The 18,460-nt window shown below is 52.5% G+C and overlaps 2 protein-coding genes across 2 annotated transcripts; one reads left to right on the top strand and one right to left on the bottom strand.

Moving 5' to 3' along the window:
• The first annotated feature begins 791 nt into the window (after nucleotides 1-791).
• On the top strand, nucleotides 792-10,332 carry MFAP1 (microfibril associated protein 1). The gene is made up of 9 exons (XM_073304613.1): nucleotides 792-988; nucleotides 2,332-2,551; nucleotides 3,941-4,070; nucleotides 5,757-5,944; nucleotides 6,564-6,672; nucleotides 6,769-6,929; nucleotides 7,251-7,410; nucleotides 9,221-9,310; nucleotides 9,500-10,332. The coding sequence occupies exons 1-9, from the start codon at nucleotides 910-912 to the stop codon at nucleotides 9,680-9,682; spliced, it is 1,320 nt and encodes a 439-aa protein (XP_073160714.1). The 5' UTR covers nucleotides 792-909; the 3' UTR covers nucleotides 9,683-10,332.
• A 1,283-nt stretch (nucleotides 10,333-11,615) lies between these two features.
• Nucleotides 11,616-18,172, bottom strand: HYPK (huntingtin interacting protein K). The gene is made up of 4 exons (XM_073304614.1): nucleotides 17,963-18,172; nucleotides 17,066-17,121; nucleotides 15,913-15,964; nucleotides 11,616-11,896 (listed from the first exon to the last, which is right to left on the bottom strand). The coding sequence occupies exons 1-4, from the start codon at nucleotides 18,146-18,148 to the stop codon at nucleotides 11,801-11,803; spliced, it is 390 nt and encodes a 129-aa protein (XP_073160715.1). The 5' UTR covers nucleotides 18,149-18,172; the 3' UTR covers nucleotides 11,616-11,800.
• Between the last annotated feature and the right edge of the window lie 288 nt (nucleotides 18,173-18,460).

Consider the following 18,460-nt stretch of genomic DNA (forward strand, 5'->3'; position numbering starts at 1 on the left):
GGCTGGTGCAGGTCACCGCAGGGCAATTAGGTTCTTCCACTGCCCAACAGGGACCAAGACCTGGCGCTAACAGCAGGGATGTGACTCGTGCTCCTGGAGATCAAAACTAAGCTCCTGCTCTTTCCTCCCACCAAACTCTTTGCTCTCCCTTATTCTCCATCATCACCGCCCCGCCTCCATGCCTGAATCCCATTGCTGTCCTCCACACCGCCCCTTCCTCCCTTGTCCGGGGTCTTGTTATCCCTCCTGATCACTGGCCTCCCTCACGCCCACGCCCCAGAGGCGGCTGCAGCCCCTCTGGCGCCCCTAACCCCAGCCTGTGCCATACAACTGCTTACTCAGCCTGGGCCTGGCTCTCAGCTCTCATCCACCCGGCCCGCCCCGGCCCCGGCCCCGGCCCCCTCCGGCTCCGGCCCCGGCCCCCCCCCGGCCCCCGGGGCCCCCGCCTGGGACGCCTCCCAACCCGAGAGGCCAGGCCCCCTCTGGGAGCAAACACCGCGGCTCCCCGCCAGGCCGCTCCGCGCCCCGCGATCCTCGGCGCTGCCCCGGGCCAGGCCCTCGGAGACGGGCGGGGCCGGCGAGGGAGGAGCCGCCAGCTCCCAGCGCCGGCTGACCGGGCCCGAGCCCCCAGGGCTCCCGACTAGCCCTGTGTCCAGCGCCACCGTCCCACAATTCCCTGCGGCGCGGGGCCGACAGTCTATCATCTGCTTCCGGAAACTATCCCTCCGCCCGGACCCGTTCTGACGCAGTTCCGGTCAGTGGGAGGGCGAGAGCTCAGCTAGTTTCCGGTTCCGGGTCTTGGCGGTGATGCCGTGAGAGGGTGGTTCCGGTTCCGGTTCCGGGGTGGACGGTTGCCGGAGGCTGTCTGCGGTGTCGGTGGGTCCCGCGTTTGGGCCAGAAGCTGCCGCCATGTCGGTCCCCAGCGCCCTGATGAAGCAGCCGCCGATCCAGTCCACGGCGGGGGCCGTGCCCGTCCGCAACGAGAAGGGTGAGAGCGGCCGGGGTGCGGGACGGGGGGGTGTCGGGCTCAGCCCGGGGTGCGGGGGGGTGGCGTCTCAGGGGAGGGGGGCGTGTGGAGACGGAGGGGGGGCGTGTGGAGACGGGGGGGTGGCGTCTCGGGGAGGGGGGCGTGTGGAGACGGGGGGGGGGGCGTCTCAGGGGAGGGGGGCGTGTGGAGACGGAGGGGGGGCGTGTGGAGACGGGGGGGTGGCGTCTCGGGGAGGGGGGCGTGTGGAGACGGAGGGGGGGCGTGTGGAGACGGGGGGGGGGGGCGTCTCAGGGGAGGGGGGCGTGTGGAGACGGAGGGGGGGCGTGTGGAGACGGAGGGGGGGCGTGTGGAGACGGGGGGGTGGCGTCTCGGGGAGGGGGGGCGTGTGGAGGGGGGGTATGTGGAGATGGGGGGTGGCGTCTCGGGGGGGGTGGCGTCTCAGGGGAGGGGGTGTGTGTGGAGACGGGGGGGTGGCGTCTCGGGGAGGGGGGCGTGTGGAGACGGGGGGGTGGCGTCTCGGGGAGGGGGGCGTGTGGAGACGGGGGGGTGGCGTCTCGGGGAGGGGGGCGTGTGGAGACGGGGGGGTGGCGTCTCGGGGAGGGGGGCGTGTGGAGACGGGGGGGTGGCGTCTCGGGGAGGGGGGCGTGTGGAGACGGGGGGGTGGCGTCTCGGGGAGGGGGGCGTGTGGAGACGGGGGGGTGGCGTCTCGGGAGGGGGGTGTGTGGAGACGGGGGGGTGGCGTCTCGGGAGGGGGGTGTGTGGAGACGGGGGGGTGGCGTCTCGGGAGGGGGGTGTGTGGAGACGGGGGGGGTGGCGTCTCGGGATGGGGGGTGTGTGGAGACGGGGGGTGGCGTCTCAGGGGAGGGGGGGTATGTGGAGATGGGGGGTGGCGTCTCGGGGGGGTGGCGTCTCAGGGGAGGGGGTGTGTGTGGAGACGGGGGGGTGGCGTCTCAGGGAAGGGGGGGTGTGTGGAGACGGGGGGGTGGCGTCTCAGGGAAGGGGGGTGTGTGGAGACGGGGGGGTGGCGTCTCGGGATGGGGGGTGTGTGGAGACGGGGGGTGGCGTCTCAGGGGAGGGGGGGTATGTGGAGATGGGGGGTGGCGTCTCGGGGGGGTGGCGTCTCAGGGGAGGGGGTGTGTGTGGAGACGGGGGGGTGGCGTCTCAGGGAAGGGGGGGTGTGTGGAGACGGGGGGGTGGCGTCTCAGCATGGGGGATGGGGCCAGGTGGGTTTTCCCCAGCGTTAGTTGCTCTGGTGTCTTGGGAGCTGTGCCCTTTTTGTCCTGGGGTGCTGGGGCGGTGAGAAGCACAGGTCTGCAGTAACCCATCCCCCTCCCTCCTCACAGGTGAGATCTCCATGGAGAAGGTGAAGGTGAAGCGCTATGTGTCGGGGAAGCGGCCAGACTATGCGCCCATGGAGTCCTCGGACGAGGAGGATGAGGAGTTCCAGTTTATTAAGAAGGCAAAGGAGCAGGAGTTGGAGCCAGAGGAGCAGGAGGAAGATTCCTCCAGTGACCCCCGTCTGCGGCGCTTGCAGAACCGCATTAACGAGGATGTGGAGGAGAGGTGAGCTCCTGTCCATGACAGCCCTGGCTTAGTCAAAGAGAGAGACACAGCAAGTAGTGTCAGGCCCACCTGCCCTTGAGAGACCCTTACAGCTGTGGCTTTACAGTCACCTTCGTTACGTTTTCGGCAGTTTCTCTTTGTGAAAGACTGAGCCTTTGAAGCTGACTCTGCCGACATGCTGTCCAAGGCACTGTAAACAAACTGAAAATACGAAGAAATATATGGAAAGAAAAGGTTTTCTCTCAACTTTTTGTTATGGTAACTAGACTTTGCTTGAGTCAGTTGTAGGGATGCATTTTTCAGGTGTGTAACTTTTTGAAGTGTCCTTTTTATATATTCCCCACATCTTAAATAGAGGGGTACAGGAAGGAAAAAACAGCCCTACACATTGTCACAAATAATTCTTTAGATGTAGGCTAGGGCAATTAGTCAGCAAGTTCTGAAAGTGACCATAAATAATACAGCTAGCTCCTTAAGGTCTTAACATGGGGAGGAAAGCAAAATCTATAAAACCGGATAACATTCTTGTATGGAGATAGGGGGACGTCATGTTACTGCATCTAATTGGGATAGACAGATGAGTAATGTTTGTTTAATTCACCTCAAGTCACTAATTCATGTCTACGAGGAGTATTCATATCTATGGGTCAGTTCTAGCATTGCCTCAATATTTACAATTGCTAATGAAGACGCAGGATCCCAGCGGAAGCTGCATTTGCTAAGGTGGGATGAACAGAGGTGTCTATTCCTGAGCAATCCAGCTACTGGATCTTAAATGTCACCGTGTAAACCAACCTTCTGAGAAGAAATGTTACTTTTTCCAAACTTTGCTGCTGTAGCTCTGCCTGCAGCCTAGGTGCTCAGACTGCCAAGGAGAGTAACCCGTGGTTTGCACTGGAGCAGCATGTACATAAGTGCTGTGATTGTTACTGTCTCGTTATATTTCAGACACTGGTGGGTCTAGCCACGTTTTTTAGTTACCTGAGTATTTGAGATGAACGCATGTTCAGCTTGGCATGCTGAGATACACCTTTGCTGTGATTATTGGGCTATAACAGTGGGGTTAGGAGGGTTAGGACAGGGTCATTGTGGGGTTGGAATGGCTTGAGAATTCCTGGCTGGCTTATAGATTTTAAAGTCAGAAGGGACCATTATGATCATCTAGTCTGACCTCCTGCACAACGCAGGCCACAGAATCTCACCCACCCACTCCTGTAACAAACCCTTAACCTATGTCTGAGCTATTGAAGTCCTCAAATAGCTTGGATGTGTATGTATGGGGACTTCAGTTTGAAGCGCCCCAGAGCATTTAGATGGGCTGTGGCCTACGGTTGCTGCTTTATGGCAGTTGAATTGCAATGAAATGTTAACTTTGGTGTCTGTGCATAGACTCGCAAGGCACCGCAAAATTGTCGAGCCAGAAGTAGTTGGAGAAAGTGACTCGGAGGTGGAGGGAGATGCCTGGCGCATGGAACGGGAGGATACTAGCGAGGAGGAAGAAGAAGAGATTGACGATGAGGTATGTGCAGAGCTGCAAATGTGCTGGAAGCACCAGTTCCCCACGCTCTCTCAGCTGAGTTTCCACAGGGTGGGGTCCAGCTTCCTGCAGCTGAAAGCAGTACCAGATCCATGGGCAGATGGGTCTGGCTAATATGCGAACGAATCTGAAAGAGGTTAACTGTCTGTCTACAGATGGCCTCGACTTGCTATTTGGGTTACATGGGATAAGTATCATAGGATGAGAGGGAAGGTCCTCTCATGGATCAGTAAAAGATATGAAACAAAGGGTAGGAATAAATGGTGCGTTTTCACAATAGAGAGAGGTAAATAATGGGGTCCCCAATACTGGGTTGTGTGCAGTTCGACATATTCATAAATAATCTGAAAAAGGGAATGAACAGTGAAGTGGAAAAGTTTTCAGATGATACAGAATTATTCAAAATACGTAAGTCCAAAGTTGACTGCAAAGCGTTACAAAGGGACCTCAGAAAACTGGATGAGTGGGCAACAAACTGGGAGAAGAAATTCAACAATTGATAAGTGGAAAGTGTAATGCACATTGGAAAAAATAATTCTAACTACACATGTATAACGAGCTTTAAATTAGCTGTTACCATGCAAGAATTTTGAGTCTTCGTGGCTAGTTCTCTGAAAACTTCATCTCGGTGCACAACTGCGGTCAAAAAAGCAAACAGAATGTTAGGGACTATTGGGAAAGGGATAGATCATAAGATCGAAAATATCATAATGCCACTCTATAAATCCACGGTACGCCCACACCTTGCATACTATGGGCAGTCTGGTTGCCCATCTCAGGATATAGTGTAACTGGAAAAGGTTCTTAATGGGCAACAGATGATCAAGGGTACGGAACGGCCTCCCTACAAGGGGAGACTAAAGAGACTGATGCTGTTCAGCCTAGAAGAGAGACGACGAAGGAGGGAGGTGATAGAGGGTTATAGGAGCGTGACTGGTGTGGAGGAGGTGACTGCAGAAGCATTATTTACCCTTTCACATAATACAAATGCCTTATTAAATTAATAGGCAGAACATTGAATACAACAGGAAATACTTTTTCACACAATGCACAGGCAGTCTGTGGAACATGTTGTCATGGGATGTTGTGAAGGTCAAAAGTAAAACTGGGTTAAAAAAAACCTACCTAGGTAAGTTCCTGGAGGACAAGTCTATCAATGGCTATTAGCCAAAATGGTAAGGGCTGCTACCCCTTGCTTGGGGTGACCCTAAATCTCTGACTGCCAGAAACTTGTTGGGGAAGATGGGGTGGATCTCTCCAAAGCTCCCTGTTCTGCACACTCTCCCTGAAGCTCTGGCAGTAACCACTGTCAGAGACAGGATACTGGTCTGGCCCAGTATGGCAGCTCTTATGTGCAGATGTCTCACCACTGGCCTTGCTGTGGGAGAGAACATTGGCTGAAGCCCACCCTGGTTTGCATGGTGAGGTATGCAGAGCAGTGGATCAGAGTGTGGCCTCTATGGAACAAGGAATCAGTACTGTTAATGCCAGTAAATTCCATCCATTTCACCCACTGCATGAAGGAGTTAGAATGGACTTAGGGCCTCTGCCCCTCTCGGGCTTTCCTTGGGGCAAACATCCTCCCCCACCCCTCTGCAAGAGAACTGGGGGTGAGTGGAAGGTCAGTAGTTCCACTGACTCCCTTTGGGTTTGGTGTGCCTCAATTAGGAAATTGAGCGTCGTCGTGGGATGATGCGCCAGCGAGCTCAGGAGAGGAAGAATGAGGAGATGGAGGTGATGGAAGTGGAGGACGAGGGCAGGTCTGGCGAGGAGTCTGAATCAGAGTCTGAGTATGAGGAGTACACAGACAGTGAGGATGAAACAGAGCCACGGCTCAAACCTGTCTTCATCCGCAAGTAGGTGGCGTACTTTGCTGTTGCGGGGTGGGGGATTGCTCACACCTGAAGGAGGACAGAATGCCAGCCTAGACGGAAAACATGAAGGATCAGCCGGTGCACAGAGAAGTGGTGCTCGAGTTCGTTCTCATGTAACTGAGAAAGCAACTGGGGCACATGCTAATAGCACCTCAGGTTCTATCTGCAGGTCAGGTGCCGTCTCGGCACAGATATGCAGCATTTGTCTGTGTAATGGAGTGTCTGGGTGTGATAGATTCCAGGCAGCTGTTGTTTTTAGTGTCTGACACTGCAGCGTACGCAAGCTGGATGGGCTCAGAGTCTCTTCATGGTAATAGCTGTTATTTTTGGGTTGGTGCCGCTCAATGGTGATAGGGTGATTGCCAGTGAGGTGCAGAGTGCCACAGGAAATGGTTCTCTCCCCAGATCTGGGGGTGTTAGAGGCCGCTCGGAAAGTTGCTAAGGCAGCTGGGCCTGGAGCAGCACCAGACAGGTGAGGATCCCAGGGGCAGACACTGACTCCAGAGGAGCGAAATAGCCAGTGCTGGTGTGGGACTTCGAGAGGGATGGGTCAGGTGCGGTGGGAGGGGAAAAGAAGCCTGTGATGGCCCCTCTATTCCAGGAAGGATCGAGTTACAGTCCAGGAACGAGAGGCAGAGGCCGTGAAACAGAAGGAGTTGGAGCAGGAGGCAAAGCGGCTGGCGGAGGAGAGGCGGAAGTACACGCTCAAGGTAATGGGGGACTGTCCAGTGGGGCAGAATATCTGTGGGAGGGGGAGAGGGTTGGTCTTGCAACAGGCTCAGTTCCCAGCTTGGTCCCCTCTGCAGATCGTGGAGGAGGAGACTAAGAAGGAGCTGGAGGAGAACAAGCGCTCGCTGGCTGCCCTGGAAGCGCTTGATACGGACGACGAGAACGATGAGGAGGAGTACGAGTCCTGGAAAGTGCGTGAGCTGAAGCGCATCAAACGGGACCGCGAGGAGCGAGAGGCGTAAGTGCTGCTGCAGCCTGGGCTTGGGGTTGAATGTCTCTAGTCCCTGACCCAGAAGACAGCGGCCACCAGGGGGCATCTTCCCTTCCCCATTTCCTGCTCTGTCTGCGGCCTAAGGCAGAGCAGAGGGCACCCGGTCTTAGCTCCTGGAGGGACAGGGCATTTGGTGCGTGCCCCTGGAATTTAGTGGGTTGAATTGCTTCCTGGAGCTTCAGTCTCTGGCCAGGGATGTGAGTGGGACAAGCTTTCTGTCCTCTGGGCAGAGCAGAGGGCATGGTGAGAGTAGGGCTGGCTCTAACGAGCTTCATGCCTCCTGCACAGACTGGAGAAGGAGAAGGCTGAGATTGAGCGCATGCGGAACCTGACGGAGGAGGAGCGCCGTGCTGAGCTCCGGGCCAATGGCAAGGTCATCACCAACAAGGCAGTGAAGGGCAAATACAAATTCCTGCAGAAGTACTATCATCGTGGGGCCTTCTTCATGGTGAGTGACTGCTGGGGCCCTGCTCTGTGGCAACCACGCCTGGAACAGTGCATTCCGTTCTGGATGCTTCAGGGGAAGGATTGGTTTAAGGGAAAGATTACAAGGGCTACAGCTGCATAGTGGCAACACAGCCACCGAAGAGTGTGTGGTGTCAGGAGACTAGGATGAGTCTGCTGTGTTTGACAGGTGTGAATCCCTAAGAGGGGGAAGGGTGTGATTTGGGCTTGCCTGAAGGTGAAGTTACATTGAATGCCAGGAAGCTTCCTAACAGTGAAATTGATTGTCACTTGACCTCCTGGGGGGTTTTCTCATGCATCCACTAATACAGGGGTGCTCAAACTGAGGGTCGGGACCCCTCAGGAGGTTGTGAGGTTATTATATGGGGAGTCATGAGCTGTCAGCCTCCACCCCAAACCCTGCTTTGCCTCCAGCATTTATAATGGTGTTAAATATATTAAAAAGTGTTTTTAATGTATGGGGGGGTCGCACTCAGAGGCTTGAGAATCACTGCACTAATACCTCTCTGGTAGTGACTGACAGATCTACGTGGATGTCTCGTCACTATTTGATCTCATATGGCCCAACACTCTTTCCACTCCCCCTTTCTCTGTCATTGTCAACCCGAATCTCTTCCCTGGCATTCAGGCCCGTAACCTGGGCTGATTTGTGTCTCCTCCATGTCCCACACATCCAGAACTTGCTGCTGTTTCCTCCACAACATCTCTAGAATCTGTCCTTTTTCGTTTCTACCTTTACAACTCAAACTCTCCTTGAGGCCCTCATCACTTGCCATCTCGCTGCAGTGACAGCCTTCCCACGCTGCCTCCTGCTGCCTTACGAAGTGTTGGTGCCAAAATCCATTGCCTTGTCTGTTCTATGCATGCTGTCCCCCCTGAATCCCTCCACTGGTGCCCTTCCTTTACTGGATCCTAGGCAAGCTTGTCACAGCTGTCAGAGGCAGAATCAAGTGGCCTGTTGTTTTGTCATTTCTGCCACATCATTAAAGCTAGCCTCATCTGCCCTTCTCATAAACAGACCCCTGCTTCTGCTGGCTGCACACACTGCCCTTCCTGAGCTCATCCACAAAGCCCCTGCCCTCAAGGAAGCTGTGGATAAACTGGAGAGGGGTCAGAGAAGAGCCATGAGAGTGATTACAGGATTAGAAAACCTGCCTTATAGTGATAGATTGAGCTCCTTGAGTCTGTCTGGTTTAACAAAGAGAAAGTTAAGGGGTGACTGATCCCAGTCTATAAGTACCTACCTGAGGAACAAATGTTTACCAATGGGCTCTTCAGTCTAGCATCAAAAGGTATAACATGGTCCCATGGCTGGAGTTTGAGACTGGACACATTCAGATGAAAATAAGGGCCTTGGAATCTGAATGGTGAGACCCCTTGCACACCTGCTTACATTTTGTTGTCTTGTGTATCCCAGGACTCTCCCCTTATGCTGTGACCCTTCCCTCTAACCTAGTGCAGCGCCCCAGAGCAGGAGGGTTGTAGGATGTTTGGAAAGTGCCTAAAAGCTACAAGAAACAAATGTGGTGGGAGGTTCTTTGCTTGCTGTATTTGCCACTGGTCTGAATAAAGCCCTGAAATGTGGACTGTTGAGGCTAATCATGTTCTAGACCCTGGAGATGGACTAGATGGGACACAAGCCTTGTCTCCAATTTCTGTGATTCTGACACAAGGAGGGAATCTTGAGTGTTGTTACCAGGACTCTTTGAACTATGCTGTTTGTGAAGAGTGTCCCTACCTGGTTTCCCTGGGGGCTTACTATAAATGACTGCCGCATGTCCGTCCCTCCCTAGGATGAAGATGAGGAAGTGTACAAAAGAGATTTCAGTGCCCCCACACTGGAGGATCACTTCAACAAGACCATACTGCCTAAAGTCATGCAGGTGTGTGTGCTGGAGATGGGCTTAGGGGAGTTGGGTGGGCTCTCAGCTAACAGGGCCTTAGAGGGCACCTGTGCTCTGGGGTGACACGGAGGCTTGGTCCACAGTGGAGCAGTGGTGCCGTGTACTCTGAGGATGCTGCAGGTCCTGCTTGCGGGGGGGTTGCTGCTCACACAATTTTTTTCTCCCTAGGTCAAAAACTTTGGGCGCTCTGGGCGGACCAAGTATACACACCTGGTGGATCAGGACACAACCTCCTTCGACTCTGCCTGGGGCCAGGAAAGTGCACAGAACACCAAGTTCTTCAAGCAGAAGGCAGCCGGTGTGCGGGACGTCTTCGAGAGACCATCGGCTAAGAAGCGGAAAACTACCTAAGGGAGTGCCCAGGACAGTGTCATGCTGCAGACAGCAGGGTGGAAAGGCACTTGTCTGCCATGGGTCCTAACCCTGCCAGAAATCTTGCGAGTGCGTTGGGGCATAAAGTGCACCTGTCTTGGCCAATTCCTTCTACTCTCCATTTGTTGAGCTGGGTGTTGCATTCTGTACTCCAGCGCTGAGCTCTCACCATTCTGCCTGGTAACCTGTGCGGGGCTGCACAGACTTTCCACCTGGCTCAATTGGAATTAGAGGAAAAGTCCATCCTTGTGCTAGGCTAGCCAGACCCAGTGCTGAATGGCTTTCGCCCCCACCAGCCTCAAGGAACTAGACAGCTTCCCAGATTCCCACTGCCAGAGGGCAGCAAATTCCCAGTTCTCTTGGAATTAGCAGCAGGGTCCTACGGGCTGCTCCAAAGTATCTCCCCACCTCTGCACCACACCCCATCTACAGTTGGGAATGTAGTTCCCTTTTGTTCTCTGGAACAGCTGTAACAGTCTCCTCTGCCCCACCTCTGAGGGGCTTCCAAGTCTCTTTGGCCTAGCCCTCTGCTTGGCTCTAGGCTCCCCTACCTGTACAGTCGGGTATGGGGCTCTTCCAGGCCCTAAGGCACAAGACCTGAGTTTTGATTAAAAGCTGTTTTCTCACAAGACTGGTGTTGCTATCCCTGTGGGGGAGGGAGGGGCACGTTGGTGGCTGAAGCAAGGCACTCTTCCTTCTCTCAGGGCTGCGGACCTCAGCTCACAGCAGGTGCAGGGTTAGGGCAGTTGTGCTCACTAAACCTGCTGGTGTGCGCTGGATGGAATCCTGGCTTTGAGTGAGGAGGTGACTCAGCAGCTGTTCCCTTCAGCCCTGCCTGCTACAGCTGTGTATCCCAGCACTGTTTCTGCTCTCCTTTAGGGGGTATTCTGTGCTGGTGCCCTGGCTTTGTGCTATTTGGCTGTTAGAGCTACAGCCCACCATCTCCTCTGGGAAGCAGCTTTCTCACACCAAGCAGTCAGTGCAGGCAATAAACACAAATTCCCCACGAGCCAGTCTTGGCCACAGCTAGAGACTGAAGAGATGCTCTGCCCCTCCAGCAGCTATTCAGAGGAAGGGTGAACACACAGCCCCCTAACTGGGCACAAGTTGAAGCTAGTTTTCTCTCTCGCCCTTCAACTCTACACTGCCTTTAAGAGCCAAGTCCCTGCTGCCAGGACAAGTTTTTTAACAACCAGGCTTGCCAGGGGGTTTCAGTAGGGAGCTGTGACCCTATAAAGCAGCCTGTGAGGTGTTGAAACCAGGGGCATGCTCTGAGTCAGCCAGAACCTCCCCTTAAATTAACCCCAGACATGTTACATGCCACACACCTCAGGGCTTCTAGCATGGTGTAAATAGAGAAGCTTGAGAAGGTCTCTGCCCTAAGCCCATGTGGTTTTAGGAGCTGACAAAAGGGGAAGATAATATGGGCTTAACGGAGGAAAGACTGAAGCCAGTGGAGCTCAGATAAGAACTAGAAAGGCTCTAGACTGCAAGCCTGTGAACAGCATGGAGAGAAACAGACTTGGGGGTGATGGAGCAATATAAAGGCAGAAGGGAATAAAGTTTATATCAAAGAACCATTCAGCAGGGGTGGGAATGTTACCCCATCTCTTCCTTTTGAGAGCTCAGCCATTGTTCTCTGAAGGGGGTTTAAGTGAACACTTCATTCAGAAAATGCTCCCTCAGCTCTGTACTCACCACCCTGGTGAGCTTTACAGGCCAGATCTCATGTGTCTCATTTCTGACACCATATTCATTCCTAACACAGCAGAGCACCATGTGACACAGGTGTGCAAGTAGCCTGCCATCTACACAGAGCACTGTGGTCAAAGTTGTCTACAACAGGTGGATGGTAGCACACTTTCAGGTTTCTCAGAGCCTGTTCATAGCTGCTTTACAAACTGCATCCACAGAAGGTTACGGATGTCTTTATTTCAATAAGTTAATACATGTAGCATCTGACTAGTCTCACTCTGTCAAACAGTTATTGGGAAGGCAGTGCACATGGCAGGGGTGACAGCACAAGACATTTCATGAAGTCCCAATAAGAGTCTTCCTCCCTCGTTCCCTTCTCAAAGTGGTCCAGTAGGAATGTGGTTAGTTGGTGAGGGTGATCAGAGCCTCCACCACGTTGCCCATATGTTCTCGCAGACTACGCTCCGCTGCTGCCCGAGAGATCTCCATCTCATTCATCTGCAGGGAAGGGAGCAGAGATAAGAGACGCTGCACAACAGCACACAAGAAAAGGGTTGGACTCAATTAAGGTTTGGTACTCCAGCATTACTGAGGCCTCAACCAAGAGTATGAGTCACACAGCTGCTGCAGAGTCCAGCTACTGTTCCTGGCCTACTACAGTGCAATGCAGCAAAGCAGGGTGGATAAAAATCAGTGATTTGTAAAAAAGTTTTTGATAGGCTTTTTCCTCAAAAAGCATTTTATCTAACGATAGTTTTAATTAAGATACATGATAGCTCAAAGATATCTCACTACGGAATAGGGATTATTAATTCTATAGTATGAGAATATATTCATGCAATGTTTACAAAAAGTTTTGTACATGAGTTCCCATAGTTCATGGATTAGGGACCCAATCTTATGGAGTTCCAGGGGCTTCTGTATAGATTATTTAGGTTAATGTTTCTATCTACCCAATGGGACTCAGTGCTCAGTCTAGAAGATACCATCAGAGATTAGTTTTGCAGTTCTCAAACTGTGGATTTGTGTCTCCAGAGATAACATGCTTGTTAACAGCAAAAATATTTATAAATATATAGAGGTGAGAAACAACAGACCTCAACCCTATTGTCCCTCCACAAATTTGTGTACACAGAGTCAATCCCTTACCTCTCTCTAAAAGTGCAAAGTTTCAAAAAGTTCAATGAATAGAAGATTGTTGGGGGGTGAAATAGATCTGGACAAGGAGAAGAAGTCTGGAGATAAATGTGAGAAGGGAGGGAGAGGCAGTAGAAACAAAAGTGAAACTGTTTGAGCAGCATATTCCAAAGTCTTGAGGTCTTGCTGAGTGTAGCCTTCTTTGATTTGAGATCTACTCTACTGTTCTCTCACTAGAAGGGAAAACCCATAATGGCAGCAGGCCGTAAAAGAGACCCAGTTTGGGAATATTTTAATGAACTTCCTCTACCTGTGGGTAAGACAGGCATGCGTGCAAAATGCAAACAGTGCAACAAAGAAATGCAAGGCCTGGTTGCCCAAATGAAACAACACCATGAGAAGTGTTCCTTCTCAGGAGGAAGCTGCATAGATGATGATGAAAGGAACATGTCTGAACATGCAGGATCTTCAGGTTGATAAACTTTTTTTATTTCATACTTCTTTCTTAAGGACTGCCTGTCTTCCTTCTGGACTATTCTTGAATTCTCATGTTTGAGCAAAAAATATAGCTGTTACTCTATGATACTATCATTTTAGATGCAGTTGTGATAAAAATAAATAGCTGCAACAGGCAGATCTTCCTTTTACAATTTCACCTTTAGAGTAGTACTGAGTGTCAGTGAATGCAATGAGTAACACTAAATAAGCAGTATGGTAATAATAATTAAATAATGGCATGGGCTTATTTTGTTTAGGAGAATCCATCCTCAACATATAGGATTCTGAAGACTATCCACCTTCAAGATCACCCTCATTTTCTATAGTTTCAGAGTTATCTGCCAATGACAGTGTTTCAGTCACATCATGTATGTCACATAGCCACAGTATATCTATCACCTGTAGCAAAAAGAAAAAAAAAATCTCCATCATCCAGAAACAACCATAGATAAGTTTGTGATAAGAACCAGCAGATTATAAAAAGAGGTAATTGATGAAAAAATTGCCTGATTTGTTTATGCAACAAACTCTCCTTTTTCTATGATTGAGAACCCACACTTCATTAACATGGTTCAGTCATTAAGACCAGGATACAGTCCACCCAACAGAGCAGATGTCTCAGGCAAACTGTTGGATAAAGTGTATGAAAGAGAAATTGAGCAATGTGCAAACGGTCTAGAGCAAGGGTAGGCAACCTATGGCACGTGTGCCAAAGGCGGCACGAGAGCTGATTTTCAGTGTCACTCACAGTGCCCAGGACCTGGCCACCGGTCCAGGGGGCTCTGCATTTTAATTTAATTTTAAATGAAGCTTCTTAAACATTTTAAAAACCTTATTTACTTTACATACAATAGTTTAGTTATATGTTAAAAAGACTTATAGAAAGAGACCTCCTAAAAATGTTAAAATGTATTACTGGCACGCAAAACCTTAAATTAGAGTGACTACATGAAGACTCGGCACACCCCTTCTGAAAGGGATGCCAACCCCCTGGTCCAGAGGGTAAAACTGTTAGCCTGAGTCTCGAAGGGTGGAGCAATGTCCACAATGATCCTGTTGTATGCGCTTGTGTGACCACAGAAGAAGGGAATGTCTTCCTTACAGAAACAATTGATACATCAGGAAATGCACACACAGGAGAATACTTACAAGAAGTAGCAGTAAAAGCTTTAACAAACTGTGAAAAAAAATGTCTAGTATGCAGCTTGGTCACAGACAATGCTGCAAATGTATCCAAGATGAGAAGAAATTATTTAGAAGAGAGTCCTAAGCTAATAACAGGTTTCAGAGTAGCAGCCGTGTTAGTCTGTATTCGCAAAAACATACAGTTGCAGTGCTCATTTGATGCACCTCCTAGCCAAAGACTTCAGTGTTCCTGAAATAAAGGCTAATGTTGTTGAAATTGCAAAATACTTCCATAACAACCACTTTGCAGCAGCTGCTCTGAAAAAAGTGGGAGGAACCAAGCTAACCCTCCCACAAGACGTGAGATGGAACTCAGTAGTGGACTGTTTTGAGCACTATGTCAAGAACTAGCCTAATCTGATGACCGTTTGTGAACAAAATCGTGAAAAAATAAATAGATGTCACTGTCACAGCCAAAGTTCTCAACATTGGGCATAAGAGAAATGTTGGACACATGCTGAGTACCCTGAAGCCTATTTCCGTAGCCTTGAACAAAACGCAGGGAAATAGTTGTTTTATTCCTGACACTGTTGAAATTTGGAAGGAATGGAGTGAGATCTTTAAAAGAGAAATATGCAGTGACAGAGTTAAATTACAAGCATTAAAAAAAAAAGAATGGGACAAGCACTATCTCCAGCTCATTTTCTTGCAAATATTCTCAATACTTGGTACTAGGGTCAAACCTTAACTGCTGAAGAAGAGGAGTCGGCTACAACATGGACATCCAGCAATCAGCCCTCCATAATGCCAACTATAATAAACTTCAGGGCTAGGGGTGAACTATTCAAGAAATATATGTTTGCTGACGATGTTTTAAAGAAAGTCACACCAGTGAACTGGTGGAAGTCAGTTAAGCACTTGGTTTCAGAGCCTCTTGAAGTGATAATCTCACTAACAGCAGTAGCTTCTTCTGCCAGTGTAGAAAGAATATTTTCTTCCTTTGGACTAATTCATTCCAAATTGAGAAATCGTTTGGGACCTAAAAGATCAGGAAAGCTTGTTTTTCTTTTCCAGATTGTGAACAAACAGGAAAATGAAGGTAAAGACGACTGAGTTAGACACAGAAGCCAATATTTTAAGTTTCTCATGTTGACCTAGCTGACATCGTCAATTTAATTTTTGGTTTAAAAAAAAATTAAACTATTTTAGTTAAAAACAATTTTAACAAAAACAAACCTTATTTTAAAAAACTTAAATGTTTAACTAAATTCAAAAATTCATATGCTTGTTTTGTTAAAATATTGTATGTTTGCTGTTGAAGAAAAAAATCCAGAATACATAACGTTGTTGTTTTAGTTAAATAAAACAATTTAAATGTCTGTCTGGTGATGTTCTCTTCCTAATACAGCATGGCAAAAAAAATCCTCCAAATATTAATGATTAACCTGTTGAATTGGAGATAGTTCACCTCAAATATCCATTTCAATTACCTTTGGTAAATGAAATAAACCAAACAATCATTCATTTTCTGATATAGCTGTAAAACTAATCTGAAAAGTTTTCAATATAAATCACTTAAAATGTATAGTGTGTTCCGTTTAAAAATGAAACCTACATCTCTCTCTGAGTTGTGAAGAATATGTATTAAGGTTATAACAACCAACAAAAATGCATTTTTATGTAGAAATCCACGATTAAATTGAGTCTTCCTGACTAGCGATTTAAATCAAATCCACCCTGCCTTCCATACTCACAATCAGTTCCAAATCTTCTTTCTTGATAGTAACTTTTGCCAGTTCCTTTTCCCTGTAACAAAAGGAATCAGAACATCAAGCACCAACACCACAGGCTCCAGACCAACTCAGTCACAACTGTAAAGTACAATCAGAAAGCTTGCAGCAACTCCTTGTTGAAGCATAAAGCCACCAGTCTTGAGACTGGACTTGGACAGGCAGGAAGTTTAACCAGAAAAACTACCCTGGTCCCCTAGGCCAGTGGTTTTCAAACTTTTTTTCTGGGGACCCAGTTGAAGAAAATTGTTGATGCCTACGACCCAGTGGAGCTGGGGATGAGAGGTTTGGGGTGTCGGAGGGGCTCTGGGCTGGGGTGCAGGCTCTGGGCTGGGGCCAGGATGAGGGGTTTGGGGGGCTCAGGGCTGGGGCTTGGGAGGGGGTCAGGGCTCAGGGCTGGGTGGTTTGGGGCTCTACGTTTGGGGAGGGTAGCGCTCAGGGCTGGGCAGAGGGTTGGGGCACGGACTTACCTCCGACAGCTCCCTGTCAGCGGCACAGCCAGGGTGCAGAGGCAGGCTTCCTGCTTGTCCTGGCACCATGGACCGCACTGTGCCTGATGCGGCCAGCAGCACGCCCAGCTCTTAGGTAGAGATGCACAAGCAGCTCTGCAGGGCTCTCGCCCACAGGCACCGCCCCCTCCAGCTCCCATTGGCTGTGTGGAGCTGGTGTCTGGGGCAAAACACAGAGCCCCACGGCCCCCCTGCCTGGAAGCCAGACCTGCTGCTGGCCGATTCCGGGCGCAGTGCGGTGTCAGAACAAATAGCAAGGCAGCACCACCAACAGGACTTTTAATGTCCCGGTCAGTGCTCACCAGAGCAACCCAGTGCCTTACATGTGACCCGCACTTTGAAAAATGCAGCCCTAGGCCTCCTGAAGAAGCTTCTGCATGTGCAAAGCTAAGTCACCTATTGCTGGACTGACTAGCTCAGGAACTGAAAGCCCTGCTTGGCATGGACCAGAATTGTCTGAGCTTCAGCTCCAAAGAAGCTATTTTAACCTACAGCAACAAATAAGGCTGATCCTTAACCTGTGGCTGCACTGGGCTCAGACTAGGGCGTGGGGGTTGCGTCTCAAAGCTCTATGCTGGAAAGGGGCAAGAGGTGCAGGGAGCGCTTACCTCTCTTGTTTTGCTTTCTGCTCTCTGGATCTTCGGTCTCCAATCACGGACATGGCCTGGGCAGGAGGAGCAGGGACGGTTACCGCCAGCACACAGAGGGAGCGGTCTCCCCGCAGCCCAGGAAGGCAGCACAATCACTTCAGCATACACTACCAGGCCAAGCTGAACATCTTCCCAACACCCCGGCCCCGAGGAGCCACACGCTGCAGCCTCTCGGGCTGGAATCTCAGGCCACTGCCAGTGGGTGGGGAAGAGCCACAGGCAGCTTCTGCCCCCCAGCTCCAGGGTCAAGTTCTGAATGGGCCCCCCACGCGTCCGCGTCCCCACACCCACGCCCGGCCGGCCCCTCCCCCACGCCCCGCTCCCCCGGCCCCTCCCCACGCCCGGCCGGCCCCTCCCCCACACCTCCCCACGCCCCGCTCCCCCGGCCCCACCCCCACGCCCGGCCGGCCCCTCCCCCACACTTCCCCACGCCCCGCTCCCCCGGCCCCTCCCCACGCCCGGCCGGCCCCTCCCCCACGCCCCGCTCCCCCGGCCCCTCCCCACGCCCGGCCGGCCCCTCCCCCACGCCCCGCTCCCCCGGCCCCTCCCCACGCCCTGCCGGCCCCTCCCCCACACCTCCCCACGCCCCGCTCCCCCGGCCCCTCCCCACGCCCCGCTCCCCCGGCCCCTCCCCACGCCCGGCCGGCCCCTCCCCCACGCCCCGCTCCCCCGGCCCCTCCCCACGCCCGGCCGGCCCCTCCCCCACACCTCCCCACGCCCCGCTCCCCCGGCCCCACCCCCACGCCCGGCCGGCCCCTCCCCCACACTTCCCCACGCCCCGGCCCCTCCCCCACACTTCCCCACGCCCCGCTCCCCCACGCCCGGCCGGCCCCTCCCCACGCGCCCCGCCCGCACCGTCTCCAGGTTCGAGCTCTGAATCTCCTTCTCCTCCGCATAGTCCGTGACCCGCTCCAGGTCCGCGGCGCCGCTGTCGTGTTTCCGGGGCTTCTCAGCCGGCCGCCCCCCGGCCCCGTCCGCGCCGCCCCCGGCGCCGTTCGGCTCCGTCTCCAGCTCCAGCTCCACGTCCCCCTCCGCCGCCATCGCGTCGCCGGCCCCGGACTTCCGCTTCCGGTCACGAGACTTGGGCCAGTCGCGGCGGCGGAACCAGCGAGACGCGCCCGGCGGGACAGAGCGGCCGGGCGCCACCCGCGGCCGGGCGGGGAATAGCGCCCGGCGCGCGGCCGCGGGGACTCGGGGCTCGCCCGTGGCATCAGCCCAGGCCCGTCTCTGCCGGCGCGGGTGCGAAGGAGCGCGGGGGTGGGGGCCGCGGGGACACGGGCCTGCCCGGAGCCCCTCCCTGGGCACCGGGGGACGGGCTGGTCGTGGCGCAGGGCACCAGCTGGCCCTGCCCCG

The sequence above is a fragment of the Lepidochelys kempii genome, chromosome 10, assembly GCF_965140285.1.
Source record: "Lepidochelys kempii isolate rLepKem1 chromosome 10, rLepKem1.hap1, whole genome shotgun sequence".
Taxonomy (NCBI): domain Eukaryota; kingdom Metazoa; phylum Chordata; order Testudines; family Cheloniidae; genus Lepidochelys; species Lepidochelys kempii.